This window comes from Pinus tabuliformis, chromosome 6 (assembly GCF_031772625.1).
Source record: "Pinus tabuliformis cultivar Carrire ecotype Pingquan chromosome 6, CPIR1, whole genome shotgun sequence".
Classification (NCBI taxonomy): Eukaryota; Viridiplantae; Streptophyta; class Pinopsida; order Pinales; family Pinaceae; genus Pinus; species Pinus tabuliformis.
This window is the reverse complement of record NC_142292.1, coordinates 1537144352-1537162400: the sequence shown is the minus strand read 5'-3', so window position 1 is coordinate 1537162400 and position 18049 is coordinate 1537144352. Positions and strand designations below refer to the sequence as shown.

The 18049-nt window shown below is 38.8% G+C and overlaps 1 protein-coding gene across 2 annotated transcripts in view; it reads left to right on the top strand.

Moving 5' to 3' along the window:
• Positions 1-9955: 9955 nt before the first annotated feature.
• Positions 9956-18049, top strand: part of LOC149264583 (actin T1-like protein) — a 67142-nt gene continuing 59048 nt past the window's right edge. Inside the window, exon 1 of one of the 2 annotated variants that reach the window (XM_089428527.1) lies at positions 9956-10229. In XM_089428527.1, coding sequence (XP_089284653.1) covers positions 10081-10229 — 149 coding nt within the window. In that variant the 5' untranslated portion in view covers positions 9956-10080. The remainder of the gene's footprint in view (positions 10230-18049) is intronic. The other variant, XM_089428518.1, reaches the window with a different exon arrangement.

Below are 18049 nucleotides of genomic sequence, written 5' to 3'. Positions count from 1 at the left end.
TTTTGCAAAGGCGCATAGTTATATGTGCTTTAAAACCTTAGCGCCTGAGGCTAAACGAAAAATGGGTTTATACGGGGTTACAAAGGATTATAGAGAAAAATGGAAATAACGGGGTTAAGGGAGGGTAAGGAAAATGAAGGGGGAGGAGGAAACAGAGGTAGCGGGAGTTATAAGGGTATAAACCAGACGAAGAGGGAAGAATAAAATGAACTGCTGCGAGCTCCTTAGGCATGAAATAACACTGCCACAGTAGTAATTTGGTTCTCCAAATGCATAAGTACATAGCAGAGCTAACACTGGCTCCTTCTGGGGATGAGATCCTCCCTGTGAGGTCTCAAGAACCTGCAGATCAATGCCTTCCTGATGAAAAACAAAATAACAAACTTCCTAGTGTTCCATTGGGCATGGAGTCTACTTTGCCTACACAAAACTGATAAAAACCAAATATTTACAACTTTTAAGGCCAAAGACCTTAAACAACATAATTCTTTAGAAAACGCCCATTAACTGGGCCAACAAAAACTGCTTCTCCTCCCATATTTTTCACCATGAAGGTGTTGTTCCCTTGAATCTGAGAAATGATGAAAGGCTCTGTCCAAAAAGCATTAAATTTCTCATGATTTCCGTTCTTCTCCTGCAATGCATCCCACTTCAAAACCAAGTCACCAACCTGAAAATTATTTGTTTTTTCCTTCTTGTCAAAGGCTTCGTTGATCTTTTTCTGATGTGCTGCAGCTTTTTCAACCAGCTGTTCTCTAATCTGATGTACCTTTGCTAAATCAGTGATCCTTTTTGCCATGTCTTCTTCATCATTTTGTTCTGTTTGAAGGAATTTTGCCACAGGGAGAGTTAGCTGAATTGGGAATACAGCCTCAGTGCCATATACCAGCTTGAAAGGAGAATTCCCGGTGGATTTCTTAATGGTTACTCTATCAGCCCATAGTGCATACTTGATCTTGGAATCCCAATTCTTTTTATTGTCTTCCAGAAGCTTCTTAATTATCCTTATCAAGATTTTATTTGAAGATTCTGCTAGACCATTTCCTTGAGGATAATATGAGGTGGAATAAACAAGTTTAATACCTATAGAATCACACATTTCCACCAATTCTTTTGCCCTAAAGTCTGCTGCATTGTCTGTAACTAGTTTGTGTGGACAACCAAATCTGGTAAAGATATTTTCAATTAAAAACTTCATGACCACATTATGATCAGCCTTCCTGGTAGGGACTGCTTCAATCCACTTAGTGAAATAATCAGTGGCTACTAATATCCATCTGTGCTGGCCACTGGAATGTGGATTGATTTCTCCAATGAAATCCAAGCCCCACTGCTGAAACGGTCCTTTTGCCTGTATTGGTTTTAGGGGCAGGGACTTCAACTGCTGCTTTTCTTCAAATCTTTGGCACCTGTCACAAGATTTAACAAAAGAAAATACATATAAAAAAAGGTGGGCCAATAGTACCCAGCTTTGATAATCTTATGGGCAGTGGTTTTCCAATAATGGTTCCCTCCACACATGCTGGAATGAAACTACTGCATAACTTCTTTTGACTATTCTTTGTCCAGACACCTCAAAAGCACTCTAGATGGATCCCTCCAGTAGAGCAAATTTTCATTGATGCAGTATTTAGCTGCCCTAAGCTTTATATTTCTGGCTCGACTTTGAGTAAAACTTGAAGGGATTTCTAGCTTCAGCAAGAAATTAATTATTGCAGAATACCAATCACAAGAAGCCAGATTTTTGGCCACTAACAACTTTCTCTCTGGTTTAGCTGCTTCATCTTTTTCATCTGTTTGACCGACTTCTACAACTGTGCACAGGAAATCTATATCTAATGATTTGCAATTTTCTTCAGCTAACAACCTAGCAAGACCCTGACATCTGACAAGTTTCGTGGGTTTCAGTTCTATATTAAATTCAATTAGCTTTGCAATCCATTTAGCCCTTCTTCCATCAGCATCAGGTTGTGTTAAGAAATCTTTTATTGCAATGGAGGGTACATATGCAATTATCTTGGAATGCAAGATATAAACTCGGAAAGCTTTCAAGGATTTGATAAGGGCATATGCTTGTTTTTCAATAATATCATACCTTAGTTCAGCATCCCTCAACTTCTTGCTGAAAAATGCTACTAGATGTTCTGAACCTTCTTCATCTTCTTGCAATAGAACTGCTGCAATGGTGTCTTCAGAGGCAAATGAGAATACATGGAACTCATTGCTGTAATCTGGACTTATTAACATTGGAGCCTCCATAATAGCTTTTTTAATAGACTCAAATGAATTTCTTGTTGCATCAGTCCACCTCACCTCTACTCCTTTCTTCGACATGGAGATAATATGCTTCACCAATTCTGCAAAATTTGGAATAAACCTCCTTACAAAATTAATTTTGCCCAAAAAGGATTGGATATCTTTCTTCAATCTTGGGACAGACAAAGTCTGTATTGCTTTTACTCTTTCTGGGTCTATCCGTACACCTGCAGCAGAAACAATATGTCCCAACAGCTTGCCTTCTTCTAAAGCAAATTGAGATTTTTTAGGATTGACTGAAATTCCAAACCTCCTGCACTTCAGAAACACTTTTTCCAAATGATGCAGATGATCTTGATGGCTGCTAAAGTATATTGTTATGTCATCAAGGTAGATAAGAAACAATTTATCCTTCTCTCCCACAAATGCTATATCCATAGCTCTCTAAAAGGTTGCTCCAACATTCATCAATCCAAAAGGCATCTTAGCATACATAAAAGTGCCCCAAGGAGTGGTAAATGCAGTCTTCTCTTGGTCATCTGGGTGCACAACAATCTGATTAAAGCCTGAAATTCCATCCAAGAAAGACATTACTTTGGCTCCTGAGACGTTCTACAACAAATGCTCCATTTTTGGTAGAGGATAGTTGTCTTTCTTTGAGCATTTGTTTAAGTTTCTGAAATCAACACAAAGTCTGATTTCTCCACTTTTCTTCCTCACCACTACTAGGTTGGCTATCCGTTTTGAATATCTAAAAGGAACTATAATCTTGGCAGCCAACAATTTTTTAATTTCTTTTTCAACCAGTGGAAGAAGAATAGGATTTATTGGTCTCAGCTTCTATTTGAAAGGAATAGTGTCTTTCTCCAGAGGGATTTTATGTTGGATTATGTTCTTATCATACGTTTTCAGATCACTATAGTCCCAAGAAAACACATCAGCAAATTACCTCATTAAATTGTAGTATTCAACACTTTGATCAGCAGACAGATGAGTGGATAGATTTACATATCTAGGCTGATCTGGACTTCCTATATCATGCTTAGAGACTGCAGATTGGTTTTCTTTTTGGGCAACTTTGTAAGGCACATCATTTTGGTCAAACAATCTTTCTAGGGGAATTAAACCTTTAGGTGTATGATTGCTAGGAAGTTGGACAATGTTATTTTTACCAATTTTATTTCTAAGCTTGGCTTTGGGACTTTCTAATAAAGCTTCATTATCTTGGTCAATTTGCGTTTCAGAAAACTCATCAATGACTTGTAGAAACCTATTTATCTCATCATCATCATCAAAAACTTTCCAATGCTGGACATTATCAGGCAAGGATGGTCTGTACTTCATTTGGACTTCATAAACTAATCTGGGAGGCATGGGAGGAATAAATAGACTAGCAGACGCAGCAAGGGAATCAGCAAGCTGATTTTTGGCTCTAGGGATATATGAAATACAGAAATAATCAAAACAATCTCTGATTCTCCATACCTCATCTCTGTATGCTTTCAGCCTTGGGTGCTTTACTTGAAATGTTTTATTTACTTCTTGAATGATCAAATCAACATCTCCAAATAGCTTCATATTTCTGATTCCTCTATCTCTTGCTGCATTAAGGCCCAACAACAGAGCCTCATATTTTGCTATATTGTTTATGACATGAAAAGCCAGCTTAAAAGACAGTTGTGTGGTTTCTTTCTTTGGAGATACTAGCACCACCCCTACTCCTGCAGTCTCCCTGGAACATGCTCCATCAAAGAACATCTCCCAAACTCGACCTCCTTGCTCTTCTTCAGCCTGAACTATGGCTCTGTGTTCAAATATGGAATTCGCCACCCAGTTTATGATAAAAAAGAAACACTAGTAAAGAAACAAAATTACATAAAACGCTGACCTATTTCTTCTATATTATTGTTTCTTATACCATTGCCTTACGGCGTTTTCTTTGCAACATGTGGTGCAAATGCTAGTTATCTTACCTCTGCAGCCTATTGTGATGGATAAGACCACCCACAGTATCGTTCTGGTTAACAATACACTGGCAGAGACAAATGGTTAGATGCAGCAATTTTTTTTTGCGTGTGGATACCCAATGTTACGTTAGAGACTGAACACCTTTGTAATGCATTATAAAGAGTATACTCATCTCACTCACATTGTAAATATGTTCAAACGAGTGAAAATAAGTCAGCAGTTTCAACGTGAGCCGGACATGCACAACATTTATGTGTAGATGATGGTGTGAAACCTAGCTAATAAGTTCAAGTTCATTAATAAGTTGAGAGTGGAAATACATTCATATGGAAATGTAATGTGGACTTACATAAATGTGAAAAATGTTGTAAGGTAATGTGGAACTACATTTATGGAAATGTGAAAATGTTGTAATGTAATGCTTAATATTTTGATTAAGTCAAATTAAATTAAAATTTCCATGGATAAGAATCTTGTTTCATGTTTTTTCAAATGTATATATAATACAATATCCCCACCACTTTAAGTTGGTTGAAACAGAAAAAGATTGAAATAACTAAACTTTGAGTTTCGTTAAGTGAGTCATGAGTGTGAGCAGAATAACGTGAGGTGTGAGCAAAATAACGTGAGGGTTGATTACGAGTGTAGTGAGCCGAAAGGTGCATTGATTACTAGAGCAGTGAGTCGTTGATTACTAGTGTAGTGAGCTGTTGACTACCAAGCTTATGCATTCAACAATGTTTTGGGCAAAATTTTAAAATTCCCTGTTTCAAGCACCAGAGAATCGAATAAGCTAGGAATGCATTCCAACACGACAATGGGATAAGAAATTTCAGAACCTGTGGAAACAAATAATCTAGGACAAGTGAAGATTGCCTCATCCGCCAAAGCTGGGAAGTGGGTTTGGTCAATGCCACACAGTATCGAGGCATTCTGAAACAAATACTAGCTTGTCTAAAATGGGAGCAAACAAGGAAAAAATAGTCTTAAAGGGAAAGTACTTGGGCCCTTCACAATAAACATTCAAACAAGTCCCATCTACAAGCATGTGGCAACAACAACCAAGAGGAAAAGTCATTAATGATTATGCCTTATATAGTCCCACATCCATGCCTCTCACATAGTCATTTCATCTTTATGTGAAAAATTTGTTAAATGCAAAACAAAGGTTGGAGGTTTTAGAAGCTAAAGAGCAGGAAAGAGGTCATAAAATTCATATAATAACAACTGAAAATAGGGCTTTAGCAGAAAGCCATGAAGTTGTGAAAGAACAAGTGGAATTGCTATAGGAAGCTCCACTGGTAGGGAAAACAGAATGATAACGCATGAAGGGGGATGTGCAAAACATAAAGAAATTTGCAGTGGAAAGTACATAGGTGGTGAATGTGCAACCATCCCAGGATAAAGGGAAAGTGGTTGCCCAAATAGACAACCACGAAGAGAAAGCAAGAGAAGAAAATAAATGAGACTCCACAAAAGTTTCCAAAACTTGGGCTCAAGTTATTAGCAATTATGCTAATATGGAAGGAGAAATAAACATTTGGGTTGGCAACATGCAAGATAGAGAAAGAAAATAAAGACAAAATAGAGCAACAAACATAATTATTAAAGGGGTGGAAGACTATGGGAAAAATGAATACTCTTGACCTTGCAAGGGACTTCTTGAAAGACAAGTTGTTATGACAGGGAAAAATATACCAAACATGGGGGGTGGGTAAGTTTAACGGTGAGTGAGCTAGGCCCGTAAAATTCATCATGCCTAACTTGCATGATAAATATATCATTCTAGGCAAGAAGCATCTCTTGAGGGGTTTCGCTTTTTTCTATGAGAAGATTTATCTATAAGACAACAAGAGGAAAGGAGGGAGGAAATGTCAAAGGTTAGGGCAGCAAGAGATGAAGGCAAGAGAGCATGGATTTATAAAGGTAAAGTTGTGATGGCGCGATTTGGACCTCCTTCCAAAACAAAGCAATAAGATGGTAATAAAGAAGAGGCAACAAATTCTTTAACGGGAAATAAAAAAGTAAGGTCATTATGGGAAAACAAGGACAAAGACTCAACTGTGAGTCTTGCATGTCAAAATAAATAGCAATAAATTCATACCCAAGTTTCCTTAAGTATAGTTTGTTGGAACTGCAAAGGTTACCCATGGAGAGGAGGACCTGGGTTAGGTCCTATTGCGGAAGATAGGAACATAATTTGCCTCATGGAAACATATGAACATGAAGGGTGCAAGACACTTTTGTTTGAAGGATACTGGAAGAAGGCAATGTGGAACAAGGCAGTAGGGAATGGCAAAGGACACGGGGGTATCATGGTATTAGTGAGGTAAAAAGGAGGTCGTCTCATTCAGTTAGAAAAGGAAGATCAAATAAAAATTCATTTGGCTCAAAATATCAAAAAATGGAAATCACATCAAAATTGCAGCATGTTATATTGCGTCACAAGTTTCAAAAATCTACAAAAGTAGAGGGCTTGACCACAAATATCACTTTGCAACCTTAAAAGAAGATATTACTACATATTCTTAGATAAGTGAAGTCCTTATAGTGGGTGATTTCAATGCTAGGACTGCAAGTGAGCAAGGTAACATTCTTTGTTGTAAAGAAGACTGCGACCCTATTTGGCTTACAAAAGAGAGTAATCATCAGTGGGAAAGAATTTCAGAGGACAAGGGTTGCAATCTCTTTGGTGAACAATTACTTACTCTATGTGGGGCTTTCGATTTAGTCATTTGTAATGGCTTGACTAGATGGACAAAGTCCGGTAATTTCATTTGCAATACTTACAATGGAGCAAGTGTAGTAGATCATGTAATTTTCTCGCATGGTTTGTGTGAGAAAATGGAGATTGTTTTGATTGGAGATCAACTTTGGGACTTAAAATCAGATCACAAGCCAATTTATTTAAGTTTCTCTTGGACTGGAAAGAAGCAATTAGAGTAAAAAACTCAATGTGTTCAATGAAATATCCTAAAGGGCATAATTGTTTTGACTCCAGAAAATTGTAATACCTTAAAAATGATGCTAGAGAGGCTCTTCGAGAAGGAGAAAATCCCAATTCACGGCCTTCATAGTCACGAATTAACACATTTAATTCAAAGCGCACTTGCAGAGTGCAAAAGAGCAAAAATTAAGAAGTATGAAACAAATTGATTTCCAGTTAATGCTTGGTTTGACGAGGAATGCAAAAAGGCAAGGAGAATGTGGAAAGAGTCAAACAAGGATAACATAAAGCTCAAAGCTTACAAGCAGATACTAAGAAAGAAAAAGACCGATTTCATGGTTTCAAGGAGGGAAGAACTAATCTTCCTTGGGAAAATAACCCAAAATTATTTTGGAAGAAGCTCCAAACGAGAAAGATGCAAACTGAAAATAATATTACAACTTCTAAATGGTTTAACTATGCATGACAACTCCATGAGCATGATCCCAAGGTTGACCCTCCCCTATTGAACTCTTGATGGTGCAAGAGGAATAGATGGGTATCAAGAAACCAGGTGTTGGAAAAACAAAAGACTTAGATGAACTCCAAGCAAAGTATCTAAAGTAGGGCTTAAAGATTCTTGCAACTCACATTACAAAAAATTTCAACAACATAATACAATAGGGGTTCCCTAAGGATTGGACAACTAGTCTGGCAATACCTCTTTTCAAGAGTGGTGACATCAATAATTCCCCCAATTATGGGACCATAATGATAAACCCCTTGTTTGCAAAGTTATTTGGAAGCATGCTATAAAATAAAATCAACAAGTAGGCAGAAGAAAGAGATAAGCGTGCTAAAGGGCAAGCGGGTTTTAGGCCTAAACATTCCAGAGTTGGTCATTGCGTAACTTTAAGGCACATCATTGAAAAAGTTTGGGAGAAAAAGGAAGAAGCCTTTTGTTGCTTTGTTGATTCAGAAAAGCGTTTGACACAGTTTGTAGGGATAAGCTGTGGCACAAAATGGAGGAACTTGAGGTTCCTAAATGTTTGAGAGTAATTGTGCATCGGCTGTATGAGGAGGTGAAAATCAAAATTAGAACTTCAGTAGGCATTTCTAAAAGTTTTAGAAGTGATATCGGGGTCAAGCAAGGTTGCCCATTGTCTCCTACCCTTTTTGGTTTATATATCGACAAGCTCAAGGATTGGTTGAATTCACAAGGGGGAGGTGGTATCCATTTGGGCAAGTTTGTTATAAGGCTTCTTTTGTATGCATATGACCTTATTTTGATTGCTAAATCCTTTCTTGGTTTGCAAGAGTACTTACTATCCCTTGAGCATTTTTGTAGAAGGGTGGGGATGTAAGTCAATATTAGCAAAACGAAAGTAGTGGTTTTCTCTAAAAAAAGAAAACATAACCAACATAAGTTCTACTTTGAAGGCAAAATTCTGGAAGAAGTTGCGGATAACAAATACCTTGGAATTGACTTCAACAAAAATCTAAGCTGGGATGGTTGTAGAAAGAAAAGAACTCTGGGGGGTTGGAAAGCATTTTATGCTTTTCAAAATAGGTGTAGAGAGGCAGAGTTATGGGACTGGAAAACTGCTCAAACTCTTTTTGGGCTTCCAGTGATTTCAGTGATTCTCTATGGTTGTGAACTGCGAGCCAGCAACACATCCAACATGCATTGGAAACAAATTGAGAAAATTCAGAAGCGTTTGATTACAAACAAATTCAAAATTAAAAGTGTAGTTCCTTATGCTATCTTATTAACTGAAACATGGGTTGCTCCTATTGAAGCAATTACTATGGTGCGAGTCATAAGGTATTTAAAAAAATGAGCAAATGGAAGAGGGCAAATAGCCTAAGGTTGTCTTTAATGACTTATTATGCAAAAGAAAGAAGACTTGGATGCATCAAAATAACAAATGGCTTAGTAAATGGGGTATTTGTTTGAACACGTGTCCCATAAACAATAAAGAGATAAAAGGTTTTGTTATGGATAAGTTCCACAAGCGTATTTGGGATAAGGAGTTAGGGAGAAAGAAAAAGTACTATATTGAAGTGTTTAATCCCATTCATGATCATCAACAAAAAACATACATAGAGGCTAATATTTCTCGGAGAGCCAAAATTCTTATTGCTTAGTTAATAACCAATTCTCATTAACTCCGTTGTGAAATAGGGTGCTGGAAAAGGCCAAAAGAAGTGTGGGAGGAAAGAGTATGTATTTTTTGTTCTTTCGGAAAAGTGGAAACATAAAAACATTTCATTTTAGAATGCGAGACCTTCAAAGGCAAGAGAGAAAGTTATGCATATATTCTGGTAGCTAGCTCTTGGGATAATCTATTTAGCAAGGGGTTTGCCGATAAGCTAAGAGCATTTATATGAGGCTTCACAAGAAAAAAACTAAATACATCACATTGATGAAAAAGCAATTTGTCCCATAAACTATCTTTAACCTCGTAAACGTTAAAATAATTTTCTTTATTTCTTTTTTATATGTTTTTATAATTAATAATAATATTAATTTAAAAATATTTTTAATTTTAATTATTATAAAAATATTATAAAACAAATAAATATTAAATTCCCTATTAAACATTTACTTTATATAATTAAAATAGTTTGTATCTAAATTTCATAGAAACTCAAAAAATACCTTATAATATTTTTCTTTTCTTTCTTGTCCTATTTTCTTTTATTTCGAGTATAATGGTTGTGGACACGATTCTTTTTCTTTCGGCTTATCCATGGCACTTAACTAGGGTTAAGTCGGTCACCCGAATTCATTAACCAAAGAGATTGCGATACGGTGGGGATTTCGACGGGTTTATGGGAGGGTTGGGTTCGGGCTTCTTTCAGTCATTCGTTCATCGGCGAATTCAGTGGCAGGAGAAGAAAATTTGGTAGAGAAGCAGAGGAAAACCATGGACAAAATATTCGGACCAGCGTACTCAGGGGATCCGGGAATCCCCCATTCCCAAGAGCCGTTCTACACTACAATCGGTGGTCCACTTGTTTTCTCCGTCGTGTCCATTTTCAATCCTTACTATTGGCAGTCTACAACGGAATACAAGTAACATACTCTCTTCCTCTGTTTTCATTTTCATTTTTTGCCCAATGGCGATTTCATATAGCGAATGGTAGGTTCTGCTTTTTAATCTCCGAAGCTCTCTATCACTTTCTCGCATTCTGCTTCCGTTTCCCATTTCTAATTCATGATTCAGGTCATCCTCCATAGCAATCCCTTAATAGAGAATATAAATTAATGTATCATTCACTATAGGAAGGAAGCCAGTAGCACCTTAGAACCTTATTTGAATCCATAGTCCATAAAAGCTGTTTCATCCTTTTCAATATGAATAGAAAATGTAATGCTTATATCGCAAGCATTCTTTGATTGCTCATAGCAAGATCTGTTTGCAAAAATTCCTGGACATCTGACTCGACATCTGGTTATAAATCACTTAGTTTACCGGTATCACCAAATTTACAAATGGGGCACATGCGTCTTGTAGAAATGCCATTATTAGATAAAAATTATTTTATTTTTTCGTGGTTGTGTGAAACAGCCATTCAGTATGGCACGAAGGGGAGTGAATTCTGTTGGACACAGATCGCCATTGATGTTAATATGGCAATATTCGAGGAGCAAACGGAGCCAAGAGGAGCAGACGGAGCCATCGGGGAGGATTATAGTGTATATGGTATCAAAGCATAATTATATATATATATATAGTAGGCAGAATACACCATAGCGGAATACACCATAGCATATGTAGCAAGCGGAATACACCATCGGGAGCTGAACTATATATATATATATATATATATATATGCATTTAAACACTCTTGGGAGCACGTATCATACATATGCCACAACCTTATGTATCGGCGGCAAAATCATATATATGCATGTTTTTACACTATTGGGAAGTGCAAAAGGCAGAAAGACTGAGTATAGGCAAATACACTATTGGAGTCGGAAAGCGGACTTGAAACTTTATCCACGGGAGTAGTGAGTCATATCGGGTCCGACACCTAATATTGCATCGCTATAATGGAATGGTCTGCGTTAATGTCGAGCCTTGAACCCTTGCGACTGGCGATTGCCGATGAATATCGCATCGGCACTTCGGGAGCGGAGTTACTATGGTTCAAGCGGTCCATTGCGATCGCCGATAGCGATTAGCGATGTCGCATCGGACCTCCGCCAAGGGCAACCCCCGATTGCGATGAACGTATGCGGACGCGCCACTACATTACAATATGACTTAACCTGTCATCGCATCCGTCGTAGATTGCAAGTTGTAAAGCCTTGCCACATTGAAAGCGCCGATTGCGATATTGTTGTGGACCCGACTACACCATTGTAACATGATTTAATAGTAATATCGCATTCGATTGAATCGCAAAAGCTCAGAAAGGGATGACATGTTAAATCTGCCGATTGCGATGGAGCTATGGACCCGACGGAGTTATTAACAGCAATTTATAATAATATCGCATCCAATAGGGGCAATCGGTAATCGGCCATCGACGATGTTATAGACATGGCTTATAAAAGACCTCCTGAAAGCTCCGATTGCGATTGTGACGTGGCATGTGGGACCTTCCTGCTGGTATAGTCTCTCAAATGAAATCCTCCATAAATAATGAAGTCTAATGTATGAATATTATTAAAGGAAAAAGGACCTCTCCGATATTTTTAATAAGCAACAATTCTTTGTATTTCGGCCTCTCTTCCTCCTGAACGCGTCCTATGAGTATTGGAACACTCGAATAGACAGAGGAAGCCATGGATTGGGAAGCCGAAGTGTCAAGCGAGCATAGATGGTCGAGCGAGCGCAGAGGAAGCTAAAGCGACTGGAGGAGGGAAGCTAGAAGGTTGAGCGAGTGTTGAGGAAGCCGAAGCTCAAGCGAGCAAGGAGGAAGCCAAAGGTCAGCATATCAGGCTTATATAACAGAGAATTATCTTTATGCAACTGTTGTTGTGGTGAAGAACCAGAGTGTGAGGTAGTAGAAGCAACAAAGGCAAAAGAGGCAGCGGAGGCTGTAGAGGCAGCAGAAGCAGTAGAGGCAGGAGAGTAGGAGCGAGAGAACCTCAGCTTAATAGAGTGTAGCAGCATGCCAGTTTATACCAAGGTTGGGTTGGAGCCCAAGAGGTTGGAGCCTCAAAACTGAACAGGACTAGTCATTAGGGGTAGGTGCTCCTAAGTGCAGAACCACTGCAAAACAGAGTTGGTGCGCTGGAGGTTGGAGCCTCACTGAAGTCCAAGTTGGAGCTTGGAAACTATTCACAATCAGATATATACTTATATTGTATTTATTTCATTGCATTGTCTTGAGTTTTAATAAAAGCATTAATTCCAACTGTTGATCTCTGTGTTCTGTGTATACATATACATATCTATATATGCTTTTGGCAATCACTAGAACAATTAAAAAAATAAATAAGAAATACTGATTCACCCCCCTCTCAGTGTTTCCAACAAATTCTTGGATGTGTTTGCTTCACTGGCAGGCCTAGTTAATAATAATCTCCTCCCCCTGTTTCTCATGTTTTCACCAGGTTGTTTTCAACACCTTGCTTTGGTACATCTTGCAGCCTAGGTAGGTTCATTGGGTTGTTGCAAAAGTGCTTTCGTATATGAAGGTCACACTGCATGTTGCTTCATTGACAGGGCAAGTTAATAATAATCCCCCCCCCCCCCCACTGTTTCTCATGTTTTCACCAGGTTGTAGTCAACACCTTGCTTCGGTACATGTTGAAGCCTAGGTAGGTTCATTGGGTTGTTGCAAAAGTGCTTTCCTATATGAAGGTCACAGTGCATTTTGGACTAAGATATGTTGGTACTGGAGAGTTGGTGCTATATTGATCTACATGCAGATCTAAAAGATTCAAAAAGGAGAGAATAACACAGATGTTCTGGAAAACAATACCACCATCTTACTATGAGGGAGAGATGAACAGTTTATAAACAATGCAAACATTCTCCTTATTTTAATTACAAAATATATGAGATAAAAATCAATTACATTATTAGATAAAACAACTATAGAGATGTTTCTATCTTTACTAGATTTTTGATGTTTCCTTCTGTTAATTTTAGGTATGTTCTATGCTTAGAGCAATTTATTTCACTTTTCACAGTTAGCTCAATATCTTTTCCAGATTAGCAATCACATTAGCATAATAGTGAATTGCATATAGAACATAAACATAAATCGCAAAAGACAAGCCAAGACAAGATGACACAAGATGTGGCACTAGCCAGGGACAAACCCCAATGTGGGGAAACCCATGATCAATTCTTCTTATATGTTCTTCAATAGTTCAATAAAGAGAGAGATAGTACATATACAATAGAAGTCAACACTTTGACTTATCTGAATAAGAGCATAGATCATCTCTAAGAAGATGATACATGAGGTCGCTGAACTCAGTGGAAGACATCCTGCTTCAACTGATTCTCCAAGGTGACTTCGTCACCTATCATTGTGCTGCAACTCATTGTCATGCTGCACCATGCTGCACCCGTCACCACTATGCTGCATTTCATCATGCTTCACTAATCATGACTGTACCCATCACTGTACTGCATCATGTATCATTGTTGTCCCATTGCTGTACCAATGTTGCACCATGTCCAACAACACTGATCTACACCATGCTGCACCATTACTTCTGTCATGCTGCCACACTGCTTTAGTCATGCTGCCATACTGCCTTAGCTGCTGGCTATGGCCTATGGCCTAGCCCAGCAGCAAGATAGACTATGATCCATGCAATAGTCAACACTTTGACCCAATACACGACAAACTCTTACTTCAAGTTTGCTGCCCAACCACTGTGGAAACTGTCACTAGTCTAGGGCATCTAATCATGAGATCTGCCCTCATCTCATTGACTTCCACAGGCCTCCTTAACATGATCCAAATCTGATCCTCATCTAGGATCCAACACCTACAAGAATCACTGCTGCAATACTGTTGTACTGCTGTTCCTGGTTAGGGCATGTGCACACTGCAACAATCCTTATCAACCCACACAAACAACCTCCAAATGACTGCGGCCTAGTCAAGGTAAAGTGCTGCCTCCATATGCTGCTGTTCTGGGCATATGGCAGCCTCTCAAGTCTACACGCAGCCCTGTTTTGGAGTGGCTAGGCCTGCGGCCTACCACAGATCTCTGTAGCACCCTAACAACCCTCCAAAATAGTCAAACCTTACCTCTTTCTCCTCTCAAAGAGTCCGCAATTCTCCTTTCCTAACTCGGCTGTGAATGACTGCGTCTAGGGTACTCTAGAACAACAACATTAGTCCTGCGTTTAGGCTTCTCCATACAATGTTAGGGAAGCCTCCTTCACAGTGTTAAAGCTTCTCCTTCCAGACAGCGTTAAGGTCTTCTTTGACTGTGATGAGGTTTCTCCTTCCTGACTGCAGTTAGGACGTCTCCTTATCTGTGATAAGGCCTCTTCTAGGACAACGTGGGAGAGCCTTCTTAAGGGCAACGTAGGTGCCTCCCTTCAATGATAATCATCCTTCAAGATTGCGTCCATATTGCCTGTGTTTAGGTCTCTTTAGACAGTGTCTAGGGCTAGGGCATCTCCTTTAGGACAACTCCCTTAGTCTCCTTTCCTTCTATGTCTAGGGCTTCATCATCTAGATTTCTCTTGCCACTAAAACGCAGAAAAAATGGAGAGAAATCAAGAGTGAAGCATGTGTGCAAATGACTATCAAGTCACCTCACCTCCTTTTATACTAAAACGTTGAGCACACATGGGGGTTATTTGGTTGCTGGCCGACCTTGACGAATTGTCCCATAACACAAATAAATTCATATCTCCATGAATACTTATAAGAATCAGATGATCTTTAGATCAATCCTACACCTCTCGATGAAAGGGATCCAAGAAAAATATTAGCTGCCATAAATAAGATGACCCACATGGAGTTTGGCCCTAGTTGCGAATTTTAACACTCCCTCTCAACTAGGGAGAACTTCATCTGCTGATCTATCTGCCAGACTGTACTATCTCTGCCATTATTCCCTGCACTGCTGAACCATGAAGAAGAAGAATTGATCGAGAATGTCTCATACCATTCTCTACGGACCTGATGTCAGTCCCATAAGAAGAGAGTGTGTCATCCCATGCTTACTGATCCCAGATCAGTTCCAAAAGAGAGTGAGTCACTGCCTCGAAGTCAGTTCCAATCAATGTTGTAGTAATCGTTATCGGGATATTATTGGCACGGGGAAAAATGGAAAAAATCGTAAAAATCGGTAAAAATCAGGAAAAAATCGCAACATACAAAAATATTCATTTTTTCATTTTTTTTTAATATCTAAAGCATCTACAACATAAAATAAATACATTGACACATAAATATGATAAAAGAACTAATATATAAGATGTTTAATATCATTTCTAGTGCTACATCACTCATAACAGTGAATCATGTCTTGAATAGTAAGTCCTGACTCATGACTCCCAATTTAGCCTCAAAATATCAACAAAAAATATATTAATATATCTCATGAGTCATATAATGAGTCATAATGTCATATACAATGAATAGAATCAAATAACTAAAGTCTAATATTATTGATTTCCTCTGCCCCTCTTGCAAGAAAATGCAATAGCTTTCCCTTTCCCTCTAGATGTAGACGCCGGTGGAGTTGGCAGTGGATTCTGCTGTCATCTAGAAGCTGAAGAACTAGGAGCTATAGGAGTAGACCACGTCTTCTACTGGTGGCAGGGGTAGCCCGGGTAGGTGGTGCCACCTCCTCGTCCTGTTGCTCCGCCTCCTCCTCCTCCTCCTTCCCCCCCCCTCCACTACCTCCTGCACTAACTAATCATCAGCAGACTCCATGAGAGGCCTCTCGGCCTCAACCCTCCATGCAACAGTGGTGTCAATCCCATCCAATGAGATGGCCTCCATATCAGGTGTCCTCTCAAGTTTCCTCACCCACAATCGAAGATTGTAGTAGATGTAGACCATGTCATTAAGTCGCTGGGACTCCAACTTGTACAAAGATCATGAAATAATAATTATAAAAAAAATATTGTTTAATGAATTCAAAAAATTATTTGGAAATTTGCAATATTTTAAGTGTTAACCTGTTGCGCTTCTTATTGTGTATTTTTTCAAATACACTCCAGTTGCGCTCACATCCTGAGGAGCTACATGTTTGGTTGAGGATTCGAATGGCAAGCTTTTGCAGAAGGGGTACCCTGGCACCATACATTCTCCACCATGCATCTACAACAAAATTACAAATAAAATTTTAAATAAACATAAGAAAAATAATGAACGTTGAAAGTTGAATCAAAGTACGAAGTTATGAACTTGAAGAGACAATGAAATTTGAAACAAACTAAAAAGTACCTGGCATTTTAGTCGTCCTATCAGTCACAACCATGTCAAAGCCAACTGTGCCTCCTATGTCTCAATTTCTTTGGAGATTTCTGTACGTTCTGCTGGAGATCGCACCATCCTCTGAACACATGTTAAGAATCCATCCATGATCTTAGCATCAAATACGAATCCACATGGGTAAGAAAATGCGGGGTTCAGGTAGATCCCTGTAGCATGAATGGGACGATGGAGTGTGTTTTTCCGTTGTTCATCAATCACTTCCCATAGGAGGAGTTGTCTCTAAAACTCCTCATCTCCCTTATCATCATAGTAGGTTCGAATGGATTCTTTCACCCTGTCCATGGCTTCATACAAATAGCCCATTGCGGGCTTCTCACCATCAACTAATCGAAGAACCTTTACCCAAGGTTTAGTAACGGTGCACACCGCTTGCACTCCCACCCAGAAGTCTTCCTGCTATGAAACTAGTCTGCATATGGCCTCTCCTTCTAGTTTGCAGCGCATTGTCAAAGCACGCCACTCCTCTGAAAGAAACATTCTCTTCACATCCCACATAGAATTCAAGAGGGATTGAAGAGATATGAAACTGGTGGCAAACTGTGTAATGGAGGGGCGCACCAACTCTTTGTTGTTGGTGAATTTTCTCATCAAGCTAAGCACAAATGTATGATTATATATAAATTTTGTAATGCTTTTTGATGACTCAACTATATCTTTGATAAAGGAAATTTTCCCTATGTCCTCCAATGTCAAATCAATACAATGTGCAGCACAAGGTGTCCAAAATAAAGTAGGATGCCTTTCCATAAACATCCTGCCAGCAGCAACATAATTTGCAGCATTGTCCGTTATGACTTGGACAACATGTTCTGCACCCACCTCCAAAATAAACACATCCAACAAATCACATAAAGTTTTTGCATCTTTGATATGTGCAGATGCATCAACAGATTTGATAAACATAGTCCCCTTGGGACAACTAACCAAGAAGTTTATAAGGGTTCTCCCCTTTTGGTTAGTCCAACCATCTGACATCACAGTGCATTCTATTTGTGCCCATGATTCCCTAAACTCCTCCAATCTTTTGGTGCAGTCAACCTTTTCATTTTGAAGAATCCGGCCTCTAAAGTCACCATAAGAAGGGATTTTGTACCCTGGGCCAACAGTTGCAATAGCATCAACAACAGGCTGGAAAAATGGATTATTCCTTACAACGTTGAAAAGAATATCACTCCAAAGGAGAAATTTGGCCAACAACTTGTCAGCATGTTTTTTTTTTCAATTTTTTTAAGTATTGAAGTGATAGATGGCTGTGAACCAGGCGTGGTTCTAGGAACAAAAAATGATGAGGCAACTACCGGGTTGGTTGTAGATATTGATGATGAAGTAGAACCAGTGCCACTTCCTTATTCACCTGAGCCTAACACAGACTTTGTTAGTTGCTTCTTCATTTCTTCTTTGGCCTCTCTATTGTGCTCTAAATTTTCCAATGATATTATGGCTTTTTGGATG